The sequence below is a fragment of the Diadema antillarum genome, unplaced genomic scaffold, assembly GCF_040938485.1.
Source record: "Diadema antillarum isolate AM-2024a unplaced genomic scaffold, OU_Dant_1.0 scf00000062, whole genome shotgun sequence".
Lineage (NCBI taxonomy): Eukaryota > Metazoa > Echinodermata > Echinoidea > Diadematoida > Diadematidae > Diadema > Diadema antillarum.
Window position 1 is genome coordinate 513,114 of NW_027270951.1, and position 19,136 is coordinate 532,249.

Consider the following 19,136-nt stretch of genomic DNA (forward strand, 5'->3'; position numbering starts at 1 on the left):
TACATTGACGGACCGTCTACGAGTTTCTTGGCCGCAAATTAGGGAAGAAATTCAACAATCTCGATGTCCACTTTGGTGGATGATTAATATTCAAAATGTTTTTAACCAAATAGAAAATATTCTGGGACAATGTTATTGGCTGTATAAATATGGTATCTGTCATTACCTCTTAATATTGATCCATGCATTGTCCGCTTTCACGATGCACTTTGTAGGAGGTCGACCGCAGGAGCCCGGGGGGGGGGGGGGGGGGGCGCTTGGGGATTGATATTATACGATTTGGTCCAAACTTTGGTGGAATATTTTCAAATCTATTAATATTAATTAATATTTAGTAAATAAGGAAAATGTAGAAAAATGTGAAAGGCTATAAATCCGTTATCATGACCGCTATATAGGATCCGTATGATATGCGCGTCCTCAATGTGTTAGTTTATGAGATGTGGACCGATTCAAGGGGGAGGGAGGGAGCCTATATCAGAATTGAATTAATCAACGGTGGTGTGATCCACTGTCCTGTTATGGGATATTTGAGATTTAAAAAAAAATATCAAAATGTGTAATCTTTTGAACATGTTCGCAAAGCATAAGTGAAAAAGAATGACAATATGACATGTGTTTAAAAAAAAAAAAGAGAAGAAAAAATTAAGTTTGAAAATCAAGGGAGATGATCCCGGAAAAAATTCCAGGGGGACACGCCCCCACCCCCACTCCACCTGCACAAGGGCGTTATAATAAGACCAAAAGAGGAGGGGCAATCTTCAGTCTCAGAGAGGGAGAGAGAGAGGGGGGGGGGGGGAGGGAGAGAGAGAGAGAGGGAGAGAAGGGCGCTTTGCTCCCCGTCTCTCGAACTTTGCGGGACTAGAGATTCGAAAGTAATGGGCATTTCTTCTTTTTTACATTTTTAGGAATAGGTGATGCTTCTAAATGGCATTTCAAGTTTTTAACCAAAGCTATTAATGCAGTTGTTTGTCCCCTTAAAATGGAGAAAATGAAAGGGAGGCAGAATTCACTCCTTGAGCGTCGCGATAATCCAGCGGTTTGCTTCCTGAAATGGCAGCCGTTTGAAGTGGGCTCCAAGGCGTAAAACTAAAATCGCGAGGGTGGAGTACGCCCTCTAGCTTGGCGCACATTATGATCGATAGTTGTTATCGGATCAACAATGATACACGGAAAACGGTCGGTAAGTCGGCGCTGTGGTCTACATGCAACACTCTCACAATTTCTCCGTGTTTGGGGATAAAAACAATAATCAGTTAGCTCGTCACAGACACGTGAAGTGAGCTGAAGGGAGGAGAAAAAGGTTGTCTGGAGTTTACTGAGGAACCGGGCATCCATCGGTTTGAAATCAGCTACGAAAGATGGGTGGTTCGCACAGTGTCTTCACCGAAGCCGAGTTGGATGACTACCAGGTAAAGAATCTACGCAATGAATGTTCGTGCGTCATTCGTAGCCAAGAGTCTCGGCTGTGTTTGTTGTCAATACTAGTAGACGGGGAGTTCTAACAGACTGCGCTTCACTGCAGCACCGCACTCAGTTAGAGGGACTACAACTTTACCGTATTGCAGTTTGTATGTACTTAATACTTACCATGCTTACAGTGTCAGTATATCACTATAGTTAGTAGGCATACAGTGGCAACATTGTTACGATTGTCTGAAACATGTACCGGTATACCTGGTCTGTGTTCATCCTGTATCAAAGCGTAAACTTCCATGTTTTGACTATAAAGTGCTCCCAACAAAGACAAAATAATTTTTTTTTAACAACCAGGTATGTTAACCAGGTATGATAAAGTGCTCCCAACAAAGACAAAATAAATTTACTCGGTATCATAAATATGACTGCACAGTAGCGTACAATGTACCTACAGAAAGTACCAAAATGCCAATGGCAGATGCAGTTTAATTTGGAGTCTTTTCTTTGCCATCAGAAAAAGCACTGACAGTGACAATGACTGTCACCACAAACCCTGTCATCTAGTTGCTGAACAGGTTTTAATGAGAAGCACTAAGAAAAACACTCCCAGGAATCATGGGAATACTTTATAGAAGTGGGAGAAGACGACACATGGTTGATTAGAAAGTTGTGCTTGTTTAATGTTGGTAGAGGATCTACAACAAACTGTACAATGTACATTGTAGGCCTAGTCGACCCTGGTTGCCAGTGCCCAGGGCAGTGCCAGTGGCCTAGAAAATTGTCTCGATACAACATATTGAAGAGTTCCTTACACAATGTCCCCCCCCCCCACTAGTTTGCACTGAATAAAGGTTATGCTATATGGAAAGACTTCCTTTTGAGACATAACCCTAGCTTAACCTTTGTTTAGTTTGTTATTACTAAATTAGTAAAAAAAAAAGTAATTTCTTTATTTAGTGCAAGTTGGTGGGGGGAGGACGTAAGCTAAGGAACTCTTTCCTCATTTGCAATTTTTTGTAGTAGGGCCTTGAGTTGTTCTAAATTTCTTTAAAAAAAAGTTAGGGTAAGAGCACCAGTATTCGGTCAGCTGCTGGTATTCACTTATCACTACATAGTTATCAGCCAGTAAGTTAAACTGTCACAACATGTGCAAATCACATCAATTCACATACTTGCACACTCATTCACAATAGAAAAATCCCTTAGCCCCCTCCAAAAATCCATTCAAAATCCCAAATTTTACCGTCAAAAGTGCAAAATCGGCGCTGCTTTCCAAAAGCGCATGTGGATAAAGCCCAGTTTTAAGAGTACAGGTCGCCGAAAAAGCGCTAAAAATGGAGAAATAGGATTTTTTACTTATCGCAAGCTTGGAGTGTGGTGGTATCCTCAAACACGCAAAAGAAAAACATTTCCGTACATGCTGATACGGTGTCTCAATGTAATTTTTTAGCTGCCTTGAACACGCATTGACTTTGAACGCACATATCGTGTGACCGAATACTGGTCGCGGTGACCGTATTCTGGAGAATTTTCAAGGTGATATATTTTGGGATTTTGTAAAATTCTGTGTGATATTTAACAAAATTAGAATTTTAAAAAGAAATATGATTTTCTGACATTGCTGTAGATATGATGTATGTATGTTTTATTTTAGTTTGAAAAATATTGCAAAAAAGCTTAAGTGACCGAATACTGGGGATGTTACCCTACCCGTAAATTCTTCTTCCCAGACTTTAAATACTGAGTGCCACATTCTCAAATGAACAATGATATTTTTAGTTTAATTTTGCTGAAGATACACCTACTTGTACAATATTGTGCATTCATTATATAACAGAACCAGATTTTTTGTTCGGTTTTTAATATTTACATAGTTTTCTATTGGTAGGCCGTATGTAACAAAAAAACAACAACAAACAAAAACTTTGGGTACCGTTGCTGTTGTTTTTTAACACACACAGAGACTGACAAGGGGTACATTGCACATCACGTGACATACAATATGTATTAAAGTATTCTATGTCAGACAACTGTACAAATGCATTGTTTTTATCATGATACGGTAGTTTACTGTTAAGGGATTTTGAATGGCTGTTAGATTATCAAAATTATTATAAATATCGTATTTATTTATTCTAAATATTACATGTAACTATGTTCTTGGTCATGATTCAGAGGTACACTCAGATCTGTGAATGACTTGTTTCACAATACATACAATGTACTACCTGGTTCTAATATTCTCTCTTTTCCAAACTCTCTTTGTATTCAGGAGTTGACATTCTTCAGCAAGAAGGAGATTCTGCAGTGAGTAATGATGTTCATAATATTTTACACACTGGGTCTGTATTTTGACCTTTTTCTGGGGCATTTCATGAAGCATTTTGTCCGACAAAGTTGTCGGACAAATTTGCCCTCAGCCAATCTGGGGGGTGTTTCATCAACGTTTGTCAGCGCTGACAACTTGAATCACCATAGTAACAGTCAGTGACCAGAGCATCTCAGCCAATCAAAACCAAGGATTTTGCTGAAATTGTCAGCGCTGACAAATGTTGATGAAACACCCCCCAGATGTAAGGATTTTAGTAGTTTGTAACTGTTTGTCAGAAAAATATCTGACTAAAACGCTTCATGAAATGCCTAAAAAGTGTTTGGAGGGCAAAGCACAGAAAGTCTGCATGTTTGATTTTTTGTCTTTTAGCACATATGTTTAGTTTTGTGATATGTAGAAAACAGTCTGTACACACATGTTGTAACGTGCCTTCCTTTGAATTCAACTAAGTGTTTAGGATGTTTCATCTTAAAGAGTTAGGGAAAAAAAGTTGATTCAGAATTTCAGTTCTAAAAGCATTAATTAGATTTTTTTTTTCTCTTTCTCTCTCTCTCTGAGGCTGGTTGTACAAATTGTATGTACAGTAAATTTGACCCAAGAGGATGTGGTACATGTACATGTACACTGTTATCAGACAAGTGTTTCATTTAAATAGCTTATTCAAGCTAATTTACATTCACATGCATGTTTGGCAGTTAGGGAACTCAGCCCCTCTATGTGTACATTGTATAATATGCTGGCACTGCAACTATCTGAATATATGTGTAACAATCCACAGGATTGTGAGAGTTTAGTGTTTGATCTGATTTCAGATATTTTTACTCTGCCCAAAACCCACTTTTCAACATTTTCAAACTATGCATTCATGAAATTGCTCACAGTTCAATGCACTTCAGACCTGTTTTTCATGTGTTTCAAATTTTTGAAAAAAAACCAACAAATGTATATATACACATATTTTTTTTTTCTGTAAGTACTCTCATGCCCCTTAATCCACCAAATTCAATGCAAGTTTAGAGTTTAGCCAGTGAAAATTCATGGCAGCTTTCCTTGTAGCAACATTTCACAGCTTGTTAATATTATACAGGCCTCGTGAGACCCCCTTATCCCAGTTCTTCCATTCCAGAAGTTGCGTTTGCTCAGTTTCCAAAAATGGGGTTAATGTTGTGTGTTGATTTTACGAAGTAAATGGACCCGTGCAGATTACACATAGTGACTGCATACCACATGTTCCATCAAATTGTGTTGCAGTTTCGTAGCATTTCTGTTTCAGTTGGCATTTCTGCAAACATGAACTTTAGACACATCCGCCTTTGCACAATATCTGCTCGTGGAGTAGTCTGCACTAGGAAGGGACGGTCCCCATATTTCCCTGTTTGTTTTTGCTACAGGGGAAAGATCAGTATGGTTGATTATCACTGAAGAATTGTTTGCTGGGTGATTTGGTCAGGGAATAAGTTCATCTTTGAACAGGAGCTTGCGCAAGTCCAGGATATCCGTGTGACCATTACATGACTGATATGAACCTCTATACAATGGGCATTCACATTCAATCTAAATTACCCTGTGTGTTATGATTTTTTTCATTGGCAAGATGGTCCCATTCGCTCATGATAGGTACATTTTGTACTGCGTATAGGAAAACTGCACTGATACATGTACACCAATGGAGGACATAATGGCAGATAAATCATATACTGTAGAAGTAGAAAGTTTTGCGTTGTGGAAATTTTCACACATTTTGTGCAACAACGAACAAGCACGAAAAATAAAAGCACACTTTTATTTTTGTTCTGTATGTTCCAGAAATAAATGTTTTGATAAAAGCATCATGTACATGTAGTATTCATTTTACCCGGAGGAGCGCAAACATGTACTCATCTGAAAATATCCACTTTTACAGTATGCAAATATATGCAAATATTTTATTTTTGCTTTGTTTTTGTTTTTATATCTTTTTATTGGAGGGGGATCCAGTATCGTGACAAAGTCTTATTTCACTGTATTGCTCAATGAACTGATGGCATCAATGCAAGTCACAAATGTTTGCTGTCATGTGCAATGAAATATACTGATCCTTGTACTTTATGAAAAATTGCAAATTGGCATGTAGAAATCTATTCTCATATTCATGTAGATATACCTAGGCTTGTATGGTTGAAGACTCGAAAGTATCAGGTATGACCATCATTATCTACTTGAACAATAACTTACGAGACAACAATATAGCAGTGTGGTAAAACAAGTGGAGAATAACTCTCAGTTGAGATCAATTTGCCCTACTCTTTGTTTTTAACTCTCCTTCCAGTGTCCACAAGAGGTTCCATCTTCTGGACCCTGATGCCGTGAGACAGGACAAGAATGCCTGCCTTCCCATGGACAAAATCCAGGAGTTACCAGAACTAAAGGTACGGTAGAGTAACCCCTTCTCTATCACTGGTAATGAACCTGCACTAAATCCGCAATCTGAGAGTTTGGAGTTTAATCTGATTTAGACTTTTTTTTTGTGGTACTCTGTGCCCCAAAAAGCTTCACATTTTTTTTTCAGTTCAAATGAATTGAAATAACAGTTTATGGTACTTCAGACATAGTTTTTCATGAGTTCCATATTTTGTCAGAATTTTTTATGCAAGTACTCTCACACCTTTGACCAAGTGGCAGCAGTATCTGAGGAACTTGGTTGGTCCTTACAGTCTTAACCCATTGAGGACGGTTTGACTTTACTACAACACGCATTTCCCGTAGACACTTGCCCGAGTATACTCGGGACTCATCCTCAACGGGTTAAATATATCTTGTACCCAATAGTACAGCTTAGTAAAAACAAGCCAACAAACAAACAAACAACCCCACAATAGAATGGAAACAAGCAAACCATAAACATTGAGGTATGTTAAATTCTTGGCATGAACATTGTTTGTACACTGAAGATGCACTTCAAATTGGAATTAGCTTGATGATGCAGGACACTGCAATTCGTCATAGAATGATACCAGAGCCCAGGATGTGAACTGCGATGTGTAGATTATACAGGCAGTTGATTGCTCGGGCTGCATGTTGAAGCTTTAAGATGCTTTTAGGGATACAAACTATGGTGTTTTGATACTCGACATTGCGCAGAATATCCCTCATTGTATTTTGCTTTCGATTGAAGAAACAGTTGTATGGGACACTGTTATCGCAAAATCTCTGGACAAATAACAATAGCAAAATGGACCAAAACAAAAATTAAAACAATCTCACCAAAAGCAAAATCATTGCTGATTACCTTACTGGGGATTCATCAAACCCACCAACTCTTTCTCACAAATTAAGATTTCATTATACCCCCGCCAAACGAAGTTTGAAGGGGGTATATAGGAATCAGCGGACGGTCGGTCAGGCGGTCGGTCGGTCGGGCGGTCGGTCCGTTGCAAATCTTGCGTCGCGAACTACTTCCTCAGTTTTCAACCGATTCCCATAAAACTTGGCACAGATGTGTGCCTTGGGTTGTAGATGTGCAAGACATATTTTTTGACAGTACCCAAAAGTATGTTGCCATGGTAACGGCATATTATGGGCAAAAATGGGTACAAATCTTGCGTCGCGAACTCCTCCCACAGTTTTTGATCAATTTTTATGAAATTAGGTACAGATGTTCATCTGAATATGTTAATGTGCAAGACACATATTTCCGCAGTGGCAAAAAGTGCGTTGCCATGGTAACGGCATGTTATTGGTAAAATATAGGGCAAAATGCTTCATGGCAAAACTGCTTCATCAGTGTTCTTCCAATTCTCATGGAATTCATATTCAATGTTTGTCTTAGGATATAGGTCAGCATGACACATTTCTTGACAGTGACAAAAAGTATGTTGCCATGGTAACAGCTCACATATTATGAGCCAAAATGATGGAAAATTTTGTGTTGCAAACTACTTCCTCAGTTTTTGCCCAATTTCCATGAAACTTGGTACAGATGTGTGCCTTTGGTTGTAGATGTGCAAGACCCATTTTTCGACAGTACCCGAAAGTACGTTGCCATGGTAACGGCATATTAATGGCAGAAGATCAAGGAAAGATCTTGCGGATTTAACTACTTCCTCAGTTTTTTGACCAAAGCTTATGAAATAATGTTTTGACCAAAGCTTATGAAATGTTGTTTGGTGGGGGTATAACCAGTCGCTGTAGCGACATTTCTAGTTTGTTATTGGAATGGGAGAGGTTACAGAAAGAAAAAGAACTACAACAACAACAAAAAAAAAAAATACATACAAAAGGAGGAAAAATTAATGTCATGCATTCTTTCATGCTAATTAACAGGTATATTTATTTGTTTTGCATGTTTGTTTGTCTATTTTATTTTTACCAGGTGAACCCGTTCAAGGATCGCATCTGCAAGGTGTTCTCCTCCTCTGAGGATGGGTCGTTGACCTTTGAAGACTTCCTGGACATGATGTCGGTCTTCAGCGACTCGGCTCCCAAGAGTATGAAGGCGGAGTATGCCTTCCGCATCTATGGTAAGCTGAGAGGAAGTTTTACAGTGTTCAGATTTAGCTGTGCTTAAGAGTTGGTAAATTAAAGGGGATGTTTTCCCCAAACATCCTGTGTGAGTAAATTCAGGGAAATGCAAAAATGTTATTACAAAGGTACACACAGCTGTATTTTGGGCAAATTGGATGGTCTGTTCACAAGTTTAAGATTAAGTTGTGATTAATTTAATGGGCTGCCCTCTCTACATACAAACTCTGCAACAGCTCATGAAGTCTTCATGGCATAGCAGCATGAGATAATGAATAAAGGGAATTTCACAAAAATTCATTTCTCTTAGACATTGGCTGGAAACTTGACCCAGCTCCTCCCAGAAGGCATGGACCTCAATATTTGCCCCCATATGTATCTCAGTAACAGGTCAATAGAATGCATCCATTGTTTAAAAAGAAGAAGAAGAAAGAACATAATTTGTGAAATTCCTTCTCTATTATGTTTACATCATTCCACCATTTGTGACATCACACATTTTTGTATAGTTTCCATTTTCATTACTGCATATTATCGGTATAAACAATGTTCCCTCCCACGCCAGTCATCATCCATATTACAGATGCGACACTAATGCAAGAGCTTGCTGATTTCAATTTTTGTTTCCCCTCCCCGAACAATGCCAGACTTTGACGAGGATGACTTTATCAACAGCAGCGACCTTCGCGAGATGGTGAACAGACTGTCTGGGGAGCAGCAACTGACAGATGATGACATGCAGCAACTCATTGACAATGTGAGTCATTTTCAGTCTTTTACGTCAGTGACACACCCCTGTGGCACAGACAATCATTTCCTCATGCTTTGTTTACAATGATATATTCCTGGTGGTAAATAATTTGTGGTCATTAGAGTTAATTGCCAATTTAGAGCAAGAATGAATGCTTTTGTGTTTTGAACTCCATACATTCCAAGTGTTATTCCTCACCAGTCTTGCAAACTTTCAGTGAAATGTAAAAAATGTCTGATAAACAAAATGATAGGAGTACAATGTAACACACACACAACATCAGCACATCATATTCTGTGTTGATTTTGATAAATTTTACCTGTTATGGCCATTATGGCCTCCTCCCCCAAGATCTCGGCAGTGATTGCCTCAAAACTGTGCATGAGGGTAGAGGATGAAATAATGTACAAAGCTGTATGGCTGAATTTACGAAAGTTCTTTTCCTTTATTTTATATAAATGAAATTTTGCATATTTATGCAAGAAATCGTAGCTTTGGTTATATCTCTCTGAATAAAGCTTTAGGATAGCAATTATTTTGTACAAATGTCTGTTATAACTTCCTTATCAAGTCCTCCAAGAAAATGATAGGTTGTGATTTTTATGTATTTTATTGTTTCTCAATACCAATCTCCCGTAAAAGTGGATATTTTCGCGTGAGTATTTCTTTGTGCTGGGCCGGGTAAGATGAATTTTGTGTGTGTTTAATGCCGCGGAATCAAGACATTTAATAGTGGTACATATTATAACAAGCAAAAATATTGGTGTGGTTTTATTTTCGCGCTAGCTTCTGGTTGCTTGAAAAGCATGAAAATTTTGACTTTTACAACATGCCCAAAAGCTAAAATAAGCCCTGACATTGGAAAGCATTCAGTGAGAAATAACAAAAGTTCCGAGTGTCGTAATGCCTACAAAGTCACAAGCACACACAAAGCGTGTCCAGTGATGTTGGTGGGGTAAAGGCACTACATGAAGGACAAGTACAAGATACCTCGAAATACATGTTGTATGATTGGCTTGAGACAAAACAAAGTATAATGCTACTTGGGTGAATAAACCTTGTATCTAAAAAATCATGAATATTCAGGAGAGCAAAAAGAAACTTTTTATTTTTGCAACTTTTTTGTTAATTAACGTCAGTGTCGATGTTAAACAATGTAGACACAGTGTTTTGGATTGCACTAATAACTGTACTATTTCAAAACTTAAATTAGTATTTCTACTCTTCAAATTGAGTTAATAGGACATTTTTGAATATGTATGCCAATGGATAGACAAGGTCTTGTCACCCCAGGAACCCCCCCCCCCCCCCCAAAAAAAAAAAAAAAAAAAAAAAAGAAAAGAAAAGAAAAGAAGAAGAAGAAGAAAGAATTGATAAAACAAACTGATAACAAACCAGAGTTGTAGCCAGGGATGCAAATCAACTGTGTCTTTCATCAGGCTCTCTCTACTGTTTTCCTACACTCCAGATCTTTGAGGAGGCTGACTTGGATGACGATGATGCCCTCTCCTTTGCTGAATTTGAGCACGTCATCTCAAAAGCCCCAGACTTCATGAAGTAAGTAGTGGATGTTAAAAGTGAAAGAAATGGCATTGAGTAAACTCCTTATTGAGTGGAAGTTGTAGAAGTCACATGAGCTGAAAAGATGTCCCACCTCAAGGCCTCCAAATGAGTGGATTCCCCAATGTTTAACTGTGCACTTCTGCACAGAAAAGTTTCAGCTCAAGCTGAGTCAAAATCAGAAATGCCCACTATTACTTGTATGCAGTATTTTTTACTCTTTTTTTTTTCAATTCTGCAGGTGTTGCGGCAAATACTGTTTTTCCCTCATTAGATTGCTACATTTTGTACACATGTTTATTGCAGGAAAGGTAGAAATACAGTTTTCCACCAAAAATACACTGTCAACCCTCAGAATATTCCAAAATGTTGTTTACAAGGTTGGCAGTCCTCCCAAGATTTTGATACTAGATATGGCAAAGGAAAATTAATTCTCCACTCATTGAGATTATACATACACAAATATTTCATCACATATTAACCCAATTACAAGTTTGTTTTGTCAAATATTTGTCTGATGACTTACCACGTGGAGGGGAAATTTTTTGAGTGCAATTATTCTTGCCACCCAAACTTAAGTAGCACTACAGTGACAACCATACTATTCAAATGCCCTCTCCTGGGTTTTAGCACATGTACAGGTCTGGTTTCACAGCAGTGTGACCAATCAATCCTGTTTGAAAGCAAAGACAGTTGTGTGATCTTCTTTTTGACCTCTTATTTTCATGGATAAAACTGTAGCATAACTTAATGTTTGCATGCAATGTATTTGTTTTGTCTGCATTTTGCACACTCCCTGCACATTCCAGGAGTCAGAGAAACTACATGAGGGTTCCATATACATGAATCTTAATTGGGGGGGGGGGGGGGGGGGGGGGGACTTTGTACATGTCAATTCCCGACCTGACAATTATAAAAAAGGGGATGTACACTGTATTTACCATTTTATACCAAAATTTCTTTTAGAAGCATGTTGTTGTTGTTTTTTTTTTTACTCTATTAAATTAACAAACATAAAGTACCATGACTGTGATACTATTACAGGGGTTCTCTATACCATGTAACTCTCAGAAAAGAGAAAATGCTAAAGCCACTGCACTGTACGTCCAGTGATTGGTCATCCTTAAGATGACTTAAATTTGATATTATTCTTTTCTCTCTCTCTCTTTTTTCCCCCCAGTACCTTCCGAATTCGCCTGTAGAACCAGGATCAAAGGGCCTTGAAAGGAGAGCATTGGCTTTCTAGATTGTTTTCAACCTTCTATTACATTTCACCCACCGAAAGAGCCAAATCCTTTAATACATCTCACATATCTTGAAATCAATGCATTCTTTCCTTCCTGTCATATCTCTATCAGTTCTGGCTCTGTGGGTGATAATGCTTCAGACATTGCTTTGAAGCAGTGTGTACATGTAAAAGGTAACCTGGCTGTGTCTAATTCCCCCACTTTAAGTGCGAAGGATATTTATTAGATCTAGGGCCCGTTTCATAAAGATTGACCATAAGATCGACCATAACATTAATCATAAGATCAGTGCAATTCATAAAAGTTACGCTCACTATGCTATTAAATCTGCTCTTTGAATAAAGTGTAAGTATCTGTTTGAAACAGACTTATGATCAGTATTAAACTGATGCTCAATTTACTTAGTTACAATGACAATGATAATAATAATTACATTTATAAGACGCTCTATACTGGTGTTTCTAAGCACACAAAAAGACAAAAAGGAATAACATTAGGACAATGCAAAACCACAATGCTCAATTGAGCGTAAGATTAATCATAACTCTTTATGAAACAGGCTCCAGAACTTTATACTGATTTCATATTACATGAAATTGTATGTACTTTGATCTCCAGTTGATCAGAATAAGAATGAAAACATTTCGTGTGGTGATGCGGTGTACATACTACAAGTATACCGTATGAGGAATCCTTGACTGCTTGTTTCTCTCCACATTTCTGCCACCCTTCCCTTTCCTGTTGCTGTTGTACCTTGGTGGAAGTATTTGTGGACATGCCCAAGTGTCAAAAAGAAATTGGATGGAAGACACATGGAAGATCTTCTATGTGATACTGCATGCATCTTTTTATATAATAGCTTAGACCAGTTCTATTGAGCTGAATTTCTAAAAGATATAAGTCTTGCTGTGCATGCCATCAATATGGGCCTATGCTGCTCTGAGATATAATGTTAATGTCTGGGCAAAGAAACTACTTCATACTTCGATATGCAGTCTAAAATTTGGCGTCTTTCAAATAATTCTTCTTTCATTTATAGTTTGTATAATAGTGTACATATGATATAAATATGTTTATTTCATAAAGTTTAACAGATATGTCTATGTTAATAAAAGGCCTAGAGATATTAGTGTATGTATTTTGAAGGAAAGAAGACTTTGTGTGATTTTAAATGCAAATTCAAACCTTGAAAAAAAATAACAAAGAGTATAATTTTCGTATTTTGGTTACAGGATATCAACAGAACGTGATTCACAGAAATATATTGTGCAGTGATAGTGTTATAGGTGTACTGATATATAGGCAACATATAGATTTACACTCCCAATAGCTGCTTTTAAATCAGATGATCACTTATGGCTTAATACACTTACATGTAACATTATTGTCTTCATTTTTTAAGTGGATGACTAATAACACCCAGTGTCCTGTGTATGAGTGGACAGTGAATGTGCCTTTACTATTAAAAAAAAGTCTTTCAAATAAATGCAGCAGGGAGTATTCAGAAAATCAGCTGGGAATATTCAGATGTAAGGGGAAATGTGAAGAGATAAGGTGTCCAAAGGGTTTGCAATAATTTAATGCAGCAACATGTGTGATTGCAGTTACCATGGTAATGATTCAAATACTACGAGCTTCAGGTATCAAAGAAGACAATTTCAACAGTCTCTTGGCTTGGTCACAATGGAATTATTTCCTCCCCTTCCCCTATTCGTTTTATTTTGCTTCTGATACAATAAAATATTTCATAATAAACAAAATGTCCATCTCAAATGCCTCTCTATACATATTTGTACAGCTATCTAACATATGCAGGTGTGGTCAAAGAAATTTTGAAGTTGACGTAATGTGCTTGTGATTTGCTTTGTAGTTCTCTTTATTTCCATAGAACCTATAATGCAATATACAGTATAGGAATCTCTTCCATATTGTTACTGTTGATGTAACTTAATGGTAACAATATGTGTATTTATTGATTATTGGTACATATTGGTAACATAGCAGACAAACACAAAATGATTTAGATGTCAGGTCACTGGAATACACTGTATTTCTGTGTGTGTGTGTGTGTGTGTGTGTGTGTGTGTGTGTGTGTGTGTGTGTGTGTGTGTGTGTGTGTGTGTGTGTGTGTAAATAGTGCATGTACATCTACAGTGGGCTCTCGTTATAATGAAGTCCTTGTGACTAGCAGTTTCCTTTAATTATATCGAAACTGCGTTATAACCGAACAAACAAATAATGAAAATGCATAGAGTGGATTATGTTGTGGCTTAATTTGTTACTTTGTTGTTACTGGAATTTCGTTATAACCATGTTCGTTATAGCGGAGTACACTGTGCATGTATAATGAGCTACTTAGATGAATAAGGAAACAGATGCAGTGTTTTGAAGCTAGCTTTGTTTTGTTTTTTTTCTTCTGTTTTTCATACATATGCGACATACAATGATTGTTTCATTAGAGGATACAAGCAGGTGGATTGCAACATATTGTGCCTCCTATTGCTGTTGAAGGAGATAGGTCCTACTCATATACTCATTGTGTGTATACTGAATGTCCCAAGCAAGATCGAGAAGATACTTGCATTTAACCAAAGTCCGGTACCTGTCACCAGGAACTCCCTAATAAGACGCATACGTCATGTATGTTTGGTGTGTGTATGTGTGTGTGTGTGTGTGTGTGTGTGTGTTTGTGTGAGTGTGTGCGTGTTTTGGTTCTGTTTTAATTGTTTTTGCATGTATATATGAAAGTGTTGTTGTTTTTTTCTCTCTCTCTCTCAAGCATCCTGGGTATACAGGTTTAGGAGGTTTTTGTTTTGTTTTGTTTTTGTTTGTTTGTTTGTTTGTTTTAAATCTCATTTATTGAGTAAAAGCGTACAAATGATTAAACCACGAAATGAACACGAAACCACCCGCTGACTTACAGGCATAGGTCCCGGTGGGGTGTTTGTACTAGGATGAGGGCTCGTGTGTGTGTCCGTGTGTTTTTGTGTAAGTGTTCATGGCTTCGTGCGTTTGTGTAAATGAATGCGTAATTTCACGTCATTGTAAAGTAGAGAACACATCATGTTTTCCACCGTCTCTCCAAATGTTCATCAACAATTATGAGCCAAATCAGAAAACGATAAAACCAATTCTGTCTTCAAATGTACATGATTGTTCTCATCAAAACCCAAAGAAGAAAGTATACATCTCGTCCGTCTCCTCGGGAAATTTAACTTGCTTCACATTGATGTACGGGTTTAGTACCCTGATTTGGTAAAGCACACATGTTTAATTGTTCTAAAAAATACTTACCTTTCATCTCTGCCTCCCTCGCCATATAATGATACTCTCTCCCTGACAGAAACACATTGTAAACAAATTTGTAATATTCGTTCATGATAAGTATAAATGGGTCATGTAAACTCTATTATTATTTTTTTTCTCTCTCTCCATTGTGTTGTGACATGCTTATAGGCCCTACCGTTAGCGCCTTGTACTCGTTTTGGAAAAGTTTGTAGGCGGCATTTTTTTTCTTCTTCTGTGGACATTAGGCACTTTTTCCCGTTTATTGGCGATTTCTCTAGATTTCTTGTGATCCCTCTTTTAACACCTATGTAGTAGCAACCGCAGACACGCACTCCATAAATAGTAAATAAACAAATAAATATATAATTTATATTGACCTCAAATATACTCAACATTCTTTTTCTTATGGTTAAGTCTGAATTATTCAATAAGCTGAAGATTCTGGCAGACTGTTTTATTTACATTATGATACAGCTTATTTATAGATATTTACAATCACGTAACATTTTCATTTTTTTTTCTTTTTAATGAATGGTGAATTGTCACAGTGAGTGTAAGAATGATCACAGTAATATTTAATATGACTGTGATCAACCGACTGTCGGGTAAGCTCTCACAGATGGCGCTGCAACAATTTCCGAGGACAGGGTATTCCAGCTCCTTACTGTTCTCAGAAAGAACGAATGGCAATGAAATTTAGTTCTCGAGTATACTAGTATCTGATAGGAGTGTGGTTGGGTGGATCTCGCCAACTGAGTAATCTATTTGATACTATATAGTCCTGTGCCGAAAGATGAGCAAGATTATTTTGTATTTTGTACACCATGGTTAGCCTGTCATTTTCTCTGCGCTGTTCCAGAGTGGTCCTATCAAATTCTTGCAGCATTTTGGTGACACGAGGTGTTATGGTAGCGCTTTACAGTGAATGTCGCAGCTCTTCTCTTGACCATTTCCACTTTGTGGATGAGGTTCTTGGAAGATGGGTCCTAAACATGCAGAGGAAGCATGCTCTACAACTGGTGGAACCAACGTTTTGTAAGCTGTGGCTTTGACATCAGAGGATTTTATGCGAAGATTTCGTCTTAGAAATGCAAGGACGTTATTGGCATTTTACAGTGGTATTGATGTGTTGGGTCCAAACTAGCAAATCAAGGGTGGTGGTTACACCCAAGTACTTCACGGATTCAACAGATTTAAGAGGGGCGTTGTTTAGATGATACACGGGTTGCAAATTTCTTCTTTTCCTGGAGATTGTCAGAACCTTACATTTATCTGTGTTAACAACCATGAACCATTTTTTTTTTTAAGCCCATGCAGTCACGTAATTTTGCTTAGGTCCTCTTAAAGATTATCTGTATAATGGTGATTGTCTATGGTCATGTAGGAAATTGCATCATCGGCAAATAGGCGAATCTTTGACGCTAGACCATCAGGAAAGTCATTGATGTAACACAGAAAGAGCCAAGGCCTAAGAACCGACCCTTGAGGCATTCCAGATTTCACTGCTATTGGAGAATAATGATTTGATACCATCCAAAAAAGTGCCAAATGACCCTTTTACCTTATTCATGGAGAAAGCTTTTAATTCATTTAAGATCCCCCCATACCATAGAAGTCCAATTCATGTAAGAGCCATTAAATAACTAAATAAACATCTAAGGTTAATTACCGACTATCTTTACTCCCATTCTCTAAATTCAAGGGAAATAATGCATAAAACAATAAATTATTTCATTTTACGTAAGTCTATAACCGAAAAGTGGATATTTCGCAAAATTTGTCACCCTGTTTGTACAGGTTGTATGAGATTAGGTCGTTCTCTGACGTTTGACCTACATAAGTCCTTGTTTATATAAAAAGTGCATTCAACTTTAGATGTTTCCAGGGCAATTATTATCACCGACTTCAACAATGGGCGGTCAGTTGAAGTCTACAGCGCGAGGCGGTGATAAGAGCATGCGCAATAACGCATCTCCACAAACCAATTTGCTTTTGGTTTTATAAAGAGCAAATGGTTTTGGAATCTTTTTGAAATTGAAATTTCCAGATCAAATATTCGGGTTCTAAAAATTGAGATTCATATTGCGTCATATTGTCTGCAGGAAGAACAATTTCTAAACAAGGCTGAAATATTTTCTCAATACATATAGCTTAATGATATTACGAACGAGGATGCAAAGTTCGATGAATAATTCTTTTGTTACGTCATTTGCTTATCAGCGGGTGTCAGTGGAGCTCTCACATCACTAGGAAACTGCCAAATTACGCGTTAGTGAGCGCGCCATTACGCGCGATCCGTGAATGATTCACAGTGAAAGAAGAAACTAATGATTTTAAGCAATCGAAATGTCACAATTCACAAACCTGACGGGGAAAGTTTATTCAAAATCATCGTAGATATTCAATTTTTTTTTTTCCGTGCGAGTAATGCAAGATGATAATTGTAGGTTTGTTGTTTGTGTAAAGTATCATTGAACATGTTTGAACGAGGATACCAGCTTCAGGGATTTGTCCATTGTTTCGTCAGAGATACGCGTGCCATAGCAATGCGCAATTCAGACTATAAATACAGGTGCCACGAATGTAAACATTAGTTCTTAGCTTGTATTGCAAGTGTTGGAACTTTCCGAAAGCAACTGCTGGTTATTGCAAACCTGCTGGTACTTTCTTGATTTTCTATTTTGCGGTTGAAGATCCATACTGACACCATGGGTTGTAATCAATCCAAAGTTGTGCCGATGTCGCCTTCCAGATCTATTTCTGGAAAGCGCCGATTCTGGAGCCTCTTCAGAAGGAACAAGGTAATGATGTATTTACAAATGATATATATATATATATATATATATATATATATATATATATTTTTTTTTTTTTTTTTTAAATCAACCTACAGTTATCAACGTACAACCTTCAAAAATTACCTTTATAACAAATTAAACAAAGTATCCTTACGTATCATTCTGAGTGTGTATTATAGGACTTAGGTAAAATGAAAAGAGTTGGTTTGTATCTTTATCTGATTTCTCGTCTGTTTGCAGGTTGTTCCCTTGCAGTCTGACAATGTGACGTCACAGAAAACCCCCAACAACCACCGCTCGGGTCATTCTCCAACAACCAGTGACGTCAGTGCCGAGATTGCTCGCTGCATTGAGTCATCCTCTAATGAGACAGGTTGGTTCCTGAATATTCATTCTTCTTATTGTTATTCAAAATTGAAATATTAAATGCGATGGTTCTAATGCAAACTGTATCATTTAAACAAAAGTCAACAGTCTATCATTGTTTTCCGTTCGTTTTCAGATGTCCAGAACAACAGTCTGTCTGCTTCCGTTCAACGACCAAAGGACAAATATGCCTTTACGAATGACAACAACTCTGCTTGCGCGGATGTCGGCGACGTCAATCGCCCTTGCTCTGTCATGTCTCGAGCACGGTCTCGTGCAGGAGGCTTTGCCTTCGATCTGGTGGACCCAGAGGACACTGCGAGAGCGGTGAAGCCAGCCCCTGTTCGCTTGACGAAACTCAAGAGCCGATCCAGGTCCATGAGTAGGGACGAACTCAAGACTCATATCCAGAACAAGATGGAGCTGGCCAGACAAAAAAGAGAGGTACTTAATGATGTCACATTTCAACATTGCATTCTTATTTTACGTCGTGACTCGCTGAACACAGATTAAAGAAAAAATTATGCATATTTCTTGGATTTTGTGACATGATATGAAACTAATGTAATCACTTGTGTGTTTTTCTCCACAGTTGATTGTACAGCGCGCGAACACCAAGATGGTGGACAGAGAACTTCGTGCCTATGACGCCAAGAGAAAAGCTGACGTCATCCGCCAGGAAAAAGTCCAGAAACTGGCAAAGAAGGAGGAAGAGTCCAACTTGAGACTGGAGTTTGACAGGATGGAGAAAGAGAAGAAGGCAGAGGAGAGGAGGAGGAGGAGGGAAGCTGCCAAGAGGACAAGGGACATGAGGATGGTGGATGAAGAGTTGGCAAAACTCTTAAACTAGAACTGTCTGGACAAAATCTGTACAT

General features: G+C 37.9%; 1 protein-coding gene across 1 annotated transcript; it reads left to right on the top strand.

Annotated features, from left to right (window-relative positions):
* Window positions 1-1,148: 1,148 nt before the first annotated feature.
* Window positions 1,149-13,545, top strand: LOC139716149 (calcium and integrin-binding family member 2-like). Its single transcript, XM_071627708.1, has 7 exons — window positions 1,149-1,412; window positions 3,692-3,726; window positions 6,060-6,159; window positions 8,103-8,250; window positions 8,899-9,008; window positions 10,471-10,559; window positions 11,743-13,545. Exons 1-7 carry the CDS (start codon window positions 1,362-1,364, stop codon window positions 11,762-11,764), a joined length of 555 nt encoding a protein of 184 aa, XP_071483809.1. The 5' UTR covers window positions 1,149-1,361; the 3' UTR covers window positions 11,765-13,545.
* The last annotated feature ends 5,591 nt before the right edge of the window (window positions 13,546-19,136 follow it).

What these genes read in the sequence shown, in the direction of transcription:
- LOC139716149 (XM_071627708.1), top strand. Translation starts at nt 1,362, where the DNA reads ATGGGTGGTTCGCACAGTGTCTTCACCGAAGCCGAGTTGGATGACTAC. An exon ending in AGCAAGAAGGAGATTCTGCA is followed by an intron (nt 3,727 to 6,059) that starts GTGAGTAATGAT and finishes CTCTCCTTCCAG; the next exon opens with TGTCCACAAGAGGTTCCATC. An exon ending in AGGAGTTACCAGAACTAAAG is followed by an intron (nt 6,160 to 8,102) that starts GTACGGTAGAGT and finishes TATTTTTACCAG; the next exon opens with GTGAACCCGTTCAAGGATCG.